This window comes from Elephantulus edwardii, unplaced genomic scaffold (genome assembly GCF_000299155.1).
Source record: "Elephantulus edwardii isolate Elephantulus edwardi_28Jun2011 unplaced genomic scaffold, EleEdw1.0 scaffold00236, whole genome shotgun sequence".
Classification (NCBI taxonomy): domain Eukaryota; kingdom Metazoa; phylum Chordata; class Mammalia; order Macroscelidea; family Macroscelididae; genus Elephantulus; species Elephantulus edwardii.
The window spans coordinates 2266989-2276634 of NW_006399986.1; the positions used below are offsets into that span (position 1 = coordinate 2266989).

General features: G+C 41.8%; 1 protein-coding gene across 1 annotated transcript; it reads left to right on the plus strand.

Annotated features, from left to right (window-relative positions):
• The first annotated feature begins 43 nt into the window (after positions 1 to 43).
• LOC102861968 (histone-lysine N-methyltransferase PRDM9-like) lies at positions 44 to 7429 on the plus strand. The gene is made up of 4 exons (XM_006898712.1): positions 44 to 109; positions 4670 to 4796; positions 6195 to 6351; positions 6772 to 7429. Exons 1-4 carry the CDS (start codon positions 44 to 46, stop codon positions 7427 to 7429), a joined length of 1008 nt encoding a protein of 335 aa, XP_006898774.1.
• The last annotated feature ends 2217 nt before the right edge of the window (positions 7430 to 9646 follow it).

The following is a 9646-nucleotide window of genomic DNA, read 5'->3' on the forward strand; positions in this document are numbered from 1 at the left end:
GTTTATGTTATGAGTTTAGTTGGGATTAGACAGGAACACCCAGATGGACGTGGTTATTCAGACCCTGCAGTCCTTTGATAATATGGGAGATGGGAGTGAATTCAGCCAGGTTAAGTGAACCCAAATCCCCTGTTGAACAAGAGTGGCTAATGATAAAGCCCCCCGACTTTGATTGGGGAGCAGAGACTTGCTGTGACTGCTCACACATTCGTGGTTCACTGTTTTTAACGAAAGGGAATGCTGGTGTTATTCTCTTTACAGCAGCTTAATATTATAAAACAAAATGCATGAATGAGTAAATGAAGAGCAAGGAAACACTGCATGGTTCAAAATCAGGAAAGGAGTGCATCAGGGATGCATCCTGCCTCCATACCTTTACAATCTATATGCAGATATAGGATCATTCGGGAAGCTGGGCTTTATGAGGAGGAATGTTTTCAAGGAAGATTAATCAACAACTTTAGGTTATGCACACAACCTTGTTTGCTGAAACTGAGGAGGAACCGGAGCCCTTGCTGCAGCCAGTCAAGGATTATAGCCTACAATATGGATTGAAGTTCAACTGCTAGAAGACAAAAAATCTCGCCATTGAGCCCATTGGCAGCACCATGATAGGTGGAGAAGAGATTGAGGTGGTTAACATTTACAGCTTGCCAGGCTCCATAATCAACACGCTTGGCACCAGCAAACCAGTAAATCAAAAGACAAATTGCACTTAGAAAGTCTGCTGTCAGGGACCTCTCCAGAGTACAGAAAATCAACAATATCAGTCTAGAGCCTAATGTGCACCTGATCCAGGCAATGGTCTTTGCAATTACTTGCTATACATCAGAAAGCTGGGCAGTAACGAAGAATGACAGAAGAAGAATCAATGCCTTTGAGTTGTGATGGAGAAGAGTCTTGAACATAGCATGTACTGCCAAGAAAATAAGTCTATCTTGGAGAGGGTGAAACCAAGTTTCTCCTTGGAGGCTAGGATTTTGAAACTCCGTCTCACATACTTTGGGCACATAGCCAGGAGGGACCCATCCTTGGAGAAGGACTTCATGCTTGGAAGGATGGAGGGACAGCACAGGAGAAAAAGACCCTGGATGAAATGGATTGATACAGTAACTGGACAGTGGGGGTCCGTGTATTGTAATCAGTCTGGCTCAGGACACAGCAGGCTTCAGAGCTGCTGTACATAGGGCTGCTGTGGGCCACAGGCGACTCAATGGCCCCAAACAACAACAAACTTTGACTCAAATAACAATAAAAACTAAATAAACACAAAACATTGTTGTACACATACACAAAGGGTATTTAGTGCTTAAACATTTGAATGGAAATTAAAAATAATCTTAGGGTGAACTGTAACTTACTAGGTTTTAACAATTGGTTTTGATTTTGTCAGAGTCAAAAGAAACAAAGTTGGAGCCAATTTAGCCATTCAAATAAATTTTTTTTTAATTTTTTAAAATTTTTTTTTCAAATAAATTTTTTATATCATGTGATGTTCACCTCTTTTGTTGTTGAGTACTTAACTGATTTATAAGCTGATGCTGCAGCAGATTTTCAGAGGCTGTAAATCTCAGGAGGAAATTTCCCATCTTCCTCCTGGGTGAAAGCTAGTGCATTGTTTGTACTTTTGAGTTGTGTTTTAGTTCTTACCACTAAGCCTTAGTAAGAGCAAGTTCTTCCCTTTGATTCTGTGACTCCACCTCTGTGCTTACCTTTATTATACTACTTTTCTTTGCCTTCCCAGTCTGCCCTTTGAAATCCGCTATTTAGTTCCTTAATATCCTGATTTCTTCCCTTTACTTTTGCTTTTCAGTGTTCTTGTGCCATATTAAGAGTCTCTTGTGGCATCCATCTTGGTCTTTTCTTCCTCCTCTGTCTTATTAATGATAATATTCTTGATATCTTCCCACAATTTAATTGGTCTTCATTGAGTGCTCAAAGCCTCACACCCTGTTCCTGAAATGGTGTTTCAATGCAGGTGAGACAGGCTCGAGGTCAAGTTTTGGTTTTTGTGGATTTGATTTTCTTTCGCTTCTGTTTGAATTTGCATATGAGTAGTTGATAGTCTGTTCCACAGTCAGCAGCTGACCTAGTTTTTGTTGGCTTTTTTTGGTTTGTTTTTTTAACCTTGTTTTCACAGTTGATATTGAGCTTCTCCAGTGATTCTTTCCAAAGATGTAATGAGTCTGGTACCTGTATAGACCATCAGGTGAGGTCCATATGTATAGTTACCATTTGTGTTTCTTTAAAAAAGGTGTTTTCAATGGATAAATCGTTGATTGTACAAAGTTCTGTCATTCTGTCTCCAGCCTCATTTCTGTTCACCAAGTCCATGTTTTCTGACTACTGAGCCTTCTTCCTTGTTTCCAACTTTTGCATTCAAGCCTCAAGTGGCAGTACTCAGGGTTGCTGTGAGCAAAATGTTGACTGATCCAGGAAGCATGCAAAGGATAAGAGTCACTGTACTGGAAAGAACTGACAGACAAAGAAGAATTTTATGAAACAGCATATGATCAAGAGGCAATGATGATGAAGGGGGAAGATCATACTGCTCTGAAGGCATTGGCAAAACTCAAGGCCCCAGGAATTGATGGAATATCAATTGACATAATTCAACAAACAGATGCTGCCCTGGATGTGCTCACTAGGTTATGCAAAGAAATCTGGAGGATAACTACCTGGGTGGAAGAGATCCATACTTCCTTCCATTGCCAAAAAAAGGTAATGCAATAGAATGTGGTAATTATCAAGCAATATCACATGAAAACAAAATTTTGCTTAAGATTATCCAAAAGCTGCTTGAGCAGAACATGGACAGAGAACTACCAGAACTGCGAGCTGGGTTGAGAAGAGCCGATGGCACCAAGTATATCATAGCTAATGTTAGAAGGGTCTTGGCTGAAAGCAGTGAGTACTACAAGAATATCTGTGTTTCATTGACTATGCAAAGGCATTTCACCTTGTGGATCAAAACAAACTGTGGGTAAGAATGAGAAGAATGGGAATCTCAGAACACCTGATTGTGTTCATGCAAAACCTGTAGTCAGACCAGTAAACAGTTGTCAGAACAGCAAAACGACACTGCCTTGTTAAAAATCAAGAAATGAGTGAGTCATACTTACCTGGCAGGAAAATACCATGATCATGAAGGTGGTTTTCCAGGATTAGGCTTATCCGTTGCATTCTGCATATGCTGACCCTTTCAGTTTCCACAAATGTGGGAAACTCGACTGCATGATTTGTGGTAGGGAGTGACTTGAGTTCACGGTCTTCCCCTGTTAAAAAAAGAAAGAAAGTGTGTCATGGATGCATCATTTCTCTGTACCTTTTTTAGTCTACATGCGAAACAAATCTCTTGGGAACTGGATTTTATGAGGAGGAATGAGGATTGGAGGAAGACTCATCAACAACATGCACTATGGAGATGACATAGCCTTGCTTGCTTCAACTGGGGAGGCCCTAAGGTGTTTGCTGCAGAAGGTCAAGAACTGCAGTCTTCAATATGGATTGAAGCTTAAAAGCAAGAAAACAAACATTCTCACCACTGGACCAATTGGCAGCACCGTGATAAATAGAGAAGAGATTGAGATTGTTAAGAATTTCAGTGTGCTCGATTCCATAATCAACAGTCTTGGCACCAGCAGCCAGAAAATCAAAATACAAATTGGATTGGGAAAATCTCCTGCCAAGGTCCTCTCCAGAATACTGAAGAGCAATGATGTCATTCTGGAGATTGTAAAACTTTCTCAACTTTTGTCTTGTGCAGGGGTGGGGTAAAGTAGATCGGGGACTATAATGATGGCACAGAAGAGGTTCAGAGCCAGTGTTATAGAGTCTTTATGAGTTGTCTTAGAATCTAGGACACCTAACAACAACAAAAAGAGTCACTAAAAGCATCCTTGAAGTCAAATGGTATCAGAGGCTTGGACACAATCTGATCCTGCCCGGCCTTCTCTATCCAAAAGGAGGTTTGGTTTTCAAGTGGTTGGCCCTGCCTATGATTAGGATCAGTGTGACAGCATGAGTTAGCCCACTGTTTCTCACCACCTTTAGTAATCCTACTGTGTGCAGAGATCTTCTTTCTGGGCATTCCTACCTGTTTTGCTAACATTTTTCCATGGGTGCATTATACATGAGTGAACTATGATAACACTTCACTAGAAAAAGGTGATTAAAGTACAAAGAGAATGATTTTACAGTTCATATTGAGTTATTTACACTTTTCTGAAATACTCCATCCAGACATTGACTATTCACTCTCACTTTTCTCTGTAGTTAATGTGTCATCTGTCTTTCTTCACCATCCCTGAATGGTAAAGCCCCGTGCATGATGCCCTGTTCTTTTCTATCCCAATTTAAGCTCTTTCATCTTGGAATTCCTCCATTATGAATGTCAAATTCGTATTCTTGAATACTGTGTAATCTCTTATAATAATTCACAAATCATTTCTTCTGTGACCTCAAAATCATTTCTTCAGCAAATGCATATGGGTTTGAGTGGTTGAAGGTGTTTTGACATTCCTTCTTGCTCCCCTTAAACTTAATCAGAAAGTTAAGTCTAGTTTCATGTAGCTGAATATATATGGAGAACTGTGTTCATGGGGGGGAAAGTGATTAGACTTTTCAGTAAAGGTCTTGTGATCACAAGTTAAACTCTGTCTCATTCTAGGAACCTGTTACATTTGAGGATGTGAGTGTGGACTTCTCAGAGGCAGAATGGAAGACCCTGAGCTCTGAGCAGAAGAACCTGTACAAAGAAGTGATGCTAGACTTATTTCAAAACCTTCTGTCCCTGGGTGAGTATATGCTGCTTTCAAGTCCCTCCATAATTCATTGCGTATGTATTGGCCAAGTCCTGTGTGTCAGAGGGGTCCTGGGAGCAGAGTCATTATGCACTTACCTGCTGGCAAAGAGTTGGGCATTTTACCTGTCAACCAGCCCAACTTCCCAAAAGGGATTGGAAGGCTGTCAGTTTGTGTGAACCAGCCAGCTAGATATTTTCTCCTACAGCCCAGCAAGTAGATTCATACTTTGTATAAGTAGCCAAACCCACAAATGCTGAACGCTAATGACTTCTGTATTGCAACAAAAAGTATAACTTGTAAAGCTGGATCATAAAGAAATAGTTGCTTGGAAACAACTTGGGTCTATATGTTTTAGACCCAAGTGTGACATTAAGATGGTTGAACTTGTCATCAGGTCCTTGTCAACCCGTGGGGCCCACATGTGTGGAGGAGATGTGCTCCAAGGACAATAAAGGTTTTGACCTTTTGTTTTGGGTTTGTTTTGTTTCCATTTCCCCCTTGTCTGCAGTTTCTAGAACCTTGTCATGTAGATGGTGCACAGCAAGGACTCTTAACTTTAAACTCTTCTCCCAAGCCTTGTAGCAATGCACGGCTTTGACCTCTCCAACTCTGGCTCATCAGTCATCAACCTTTAGGTTATTTGTCAGTTACTGTTAGTGCTCTTCAGGGACTCCAGCAGTGAGAGGCTGCCTGTCATGAAACAGAAGACAGCCAGAAAGAGTAAGTTCTCTAACTGAAAACTTCTCTCTTCAGCAGAAGCAAAGCCACAGACCTCCTCCTGTTCCTCTTGCCTTCTGGCTTTCTGCTGTCAACATGTGCTCAGCAAACACACACTACAAATCTTTGAAGGAATATGTGCAGAACATCCCTGCCACCACGAGGAGTTCATCCCAGGGCCTCAGAAGCAGCATCAGGAGCCAGATTCTGAGGAGAGCCGCTGGAGGGAAAGCACAGAAGCTACAGGCAGAGAAGACTCCAAATCTTTGGGTGGGAAGACTTCAGAAGCCTTTTCTTGCCTGCCCAGAAGAGAGCCAGTGTGCTATAGAGAAGATGATACAAGTGTGAGCCTAGAATCCAACTTGGCACAAAGAGTGAACACTGTGGCAATAAACCAGTGGGGAGAAGACGTTGAAACCTCAAGGTTTGCAGAAGTAACCTATGGAGAGGATGCAAGCTGTGTCCGAAAGCTAAATTTCAACACAAGCCAAAATTCTCTTTTCCCGGAGAAGTCTTATATTTGCACAGAGTGTGGGAAAGTGTTTCCCCAGCATTCCACTCTCATCATACACCAGAGGATACACTCAGGGGAGAAACCTTATGTTTGCAAGGAGTGTGGACGAGGCTTTACCTGTAATTCAAATCTTACCACACACCACAGGACACACTCAGGAGAGAAGCCTTATATTTGCAAGGAGTGTGGACGAGGCTTTAGCCGTAATTCATCTCTTATCAAACACAGGAGAACACATTCAGGGGAGAAGCCTTATGTTTGCAAAGAGTGTGGACGAGGCTTTACCTGTAATTCAAATCTCACCAAACATGAGAGGTCTCACTCAGGAGAAAAGCCTTATATATGCAAGGAGTGTGGACGTGGGTTTACCCGGAAAGAAACTCTCTTCTCACACCAGTGTTCACATTCAGGGGAGAAGCCTTATGTTTGCAAGGAATGTGAGCGAGGTTTTACGTGTAAGTCCTATCTCCTCAAACACCAGAGGTTCCACTCAGGAGAGAAGCCTTTTGTTTGCAAGGATTGTGGGCGAGGTTTTACGCAGAAGGTAAACCTCCTCTCACACCAGTGGTCACACATAGGGCAAAAGCCTTATGTTTGTAGAGAGTGTGGGCGAGGCTTTACCCAGAAGACAGCTCTTAACATACACGAGAGGACACACTCAGGGGTGAAGCCTTATATTTGCAAAGAATGTGGACAAGGCTTTATCCGTAATGTGGAACTCATCAAACACAACAGAACACATTCCGGGGACAAGCCTTACGTTTGTAAGGAGTGTGGGCGACGCTTTATCTGTAATTCATCTCTCATCAATCACCATAGGACACACACAGGGGAAAAGCCTTACGTTTGCAGGGAATGTGGACGAGGCTTTAGCTATTACTCAAATCTCACTAGACACCGGAGGACACACTCAGGAGAGAAGCCGTATGTTTGCAAGGAGTGTGGGCTAGGCTTTACCTATAAGTCAACTCTCATCAAGCACCAGATGTTGCATACAGGGGAGAATCCTTATGTTTGCAAGGAATGTGGACGAGGCTTTAGCTATTACTCAAATCTTACCAGACACTATAGGACACACTCAGGAGAGAAGCCGTATGTTTGCAAGGAGTGTGGGCAGGGCTTTTTCTGTAATTCATCTCTCATCAGTCACCGGAGAACCCACACAGGGGAGAAGCCTTATGTTTGCAAGGAATGTGGGCGAGGCTTTAGCTATTACTCAAATCTTACCAGACACCATAGGACACACTCAGGAGAGAAGCCGTATGTTTGCAAGGAGTGTGGGCAAGCCTTTACCCACAGGCCGACTCTCTTCATACACCAGAGGAAACACTCATGTTTAGAAGCCTTATGTGTTCCTGACTTACGTTCAAGGCTTTACCCTGCAGACCTTTAAGATTCCTGTATATAATTCTTGGTAAAATTTTTTAATTACATAAAGGGTTTTCCATTTTGTATATTATAAGTTCCTTATTCCTTTTGGAAAACAAAAAGGGTTTTGGTTGTTTTTTGTTGTTTGTTTTTTTAAAAATATCATACAATCACATGTTAATTCTTTATATTTCGTGTTCTTTCTGAGGATCCATTACTCACGAAAGGCCACATAAATTTCAACCTGTTGTTATATTTGGAGATAATTTTTAACTGAGAGAGAAACCCTGTGGAAGAAGAGGCCCTACAAGAATGTTTGAGCCCCTAGGAAAGGAAAAGAGAGGCTTTGCAGGTGCTTCCTTCTCTGAAAAGCCAGGAAGGCTGTAATTCTGTGAGAGTATCCCAGTTTCTAATACACTAAAATAGCTGTGGCCTGGTAAGACTATTTATTCCCTTTATGGGAAGCCAGAATGTGTCCAAACTCACAAAACCCCTGTGCTCCTAAAACTTAAAATTCATGCAGATGCTTTAAAATCACCAATGAGAGAACAGCAGAGATGTTCTTTGTCTTCTATAAGAAAGTCAGAATAAAGCAGTTCAGGAACTCCGTCATTGAATAAAGCTCCTTCCTCTTCCCAAAACAGTGTTGGAGTGATTTGTGATCTCTTCCCTCTGTAACACAATTGATATTTGCTTATGCTGTGAGATAGGGTAGTTCATCTTCCTTTCTTTTAACCTGATCAAAATGAGTATGCATGATGCTTCCATTAGTTAAAAAATGGAGCCGTATGATAAGTAGGCTGTATTAATACAGATAAATGAGGAATGTGTTGCCTCCAACATCAAAGAGGCCCACTAAGAAATGTCCCCCTCTTTGATTTTGCAAAGTAGCAGGTGCAATAACATATCCAACAGTTAAGTTGTGACAGCTTGATATGTCCTGTACCACTACTCGTCTGCAAATTTCATAAAGGTGAAAGTTGGCTGGATTTTTGTTGAGTTAAATTTCCAGCCTCTAGGCCTTAAAAAATCGTTATGTACAGTAGAGTACACCTAGAGCTGACTAGCAGAAACTGGAACTCGTTGTTGGTGGGAGTGTAAAATGGTGAAACCACTCTGGAAGGCAGTATGGCACTTCCTCAAAAAGTTGGAAATAGAAATTCCATTTGGCCCAGCAATTCTACTATTGGAATATCCTAAAGAAAGCAGAACTGCCACCCAAGCAGATATATGAACACCCATGTTTATTGTGGCTTTGTTCACAATAGCAGAGAGTTGCAAACAACCCAATGCCCATCAACGAATGAATGGCTATAGAAGCTGTGGTATATTCAGACAGTGGAATACTATGCTGCATTGAAAACAAGGAACTCATGAAATATGCAAAATGGGTGACCCTGGAGGACATTATGCTGAGTGAAGTATCTCAGTCACAAAAGGACAAATACTGCATAGTGCCACTGTTGTAAAACAGGACTGACATCGGAGTTGGGGGAAAACTAAGAGGTGATAAATAATGTATACTGCATTCAAACAGATGAGGGGGAAAAAAAAAACAGATGAGGGAGAGAACTGTTTAGGAGGACTATGCCATGGAGAATCAGATGAAGTAAAACAAATTTATTATCAGCTCCCAGACGAAGTTCTGCAGGGAGGGAGGCAGTGGGGATGGGAAATCGCTTGTCCATGGGAAAGCTACAGCAAAGGTTTGGGGGGAGGGGAGGTAATTTGATCTATTTGGTGGTCAGCTCTCTGTGAAGGATGGTAATTGGATGTCCGGGGCTGTTCCCATCCAAGGAGCTGCTCAGGACCCTTAGGTGGGTTGTGTCATAGCTGATGTTAAGTAGACTATGGCCTGTGGGTGTGCTCTCTTCTGATTGGCTGTAGCCATTTTACACCAGGCTGATTAGAATGTCTCCCAGAATCTGTGTCAGTGGGGAATATTGCCCATCTTCCAGGAGACCTTTCATGTATGATTAGGTATTGTCGTGACAAGAGTCCAGAATAAAAGCTGCATAGTGGAGTGTTTGAGGGTGGGGGTGAAGTGGGGGTGGCGAGGATAGTTTAAAAATGAATTTATTTTTTTTTACTTTTCAAAGAGAAAAGTGAACTGGGGGGAGGTGCTGGGCAGGGAGAAAAGTATGCAACAATGAATGGAAATCCCAAGTCTCTGTAAACTTTAATTAAAATAAAGAAAATTAAAAAAAAAAATGTGTGGAGGCAAGGAAGACCCACAGTGAGA

Excerpts from the sequence above, each read along its gene's own strand:
- LOC102861968 (XM_006898712.1), top strand. The coding sequence starts at position 44 with ATGGACGTGGTTATTCAGACCCTGCAGTCCTTTGATAATATGGGAGAT. Across the intron at positions 110-4,669 it reads ATGGGAGTGAATTCAGCCAG|GAACCTGTTACATTTGAGGA; the intron begins GTTAAGTGAACC and ends GTCTCATTCTAG. Across the intron at positions 6,352-6,771 it reads AATCTCACCAAACATGAGAG|AACACATTCCGGGGACAAGC; the intron begins GTCTCACTCAGG and ends CAAACACAACAG.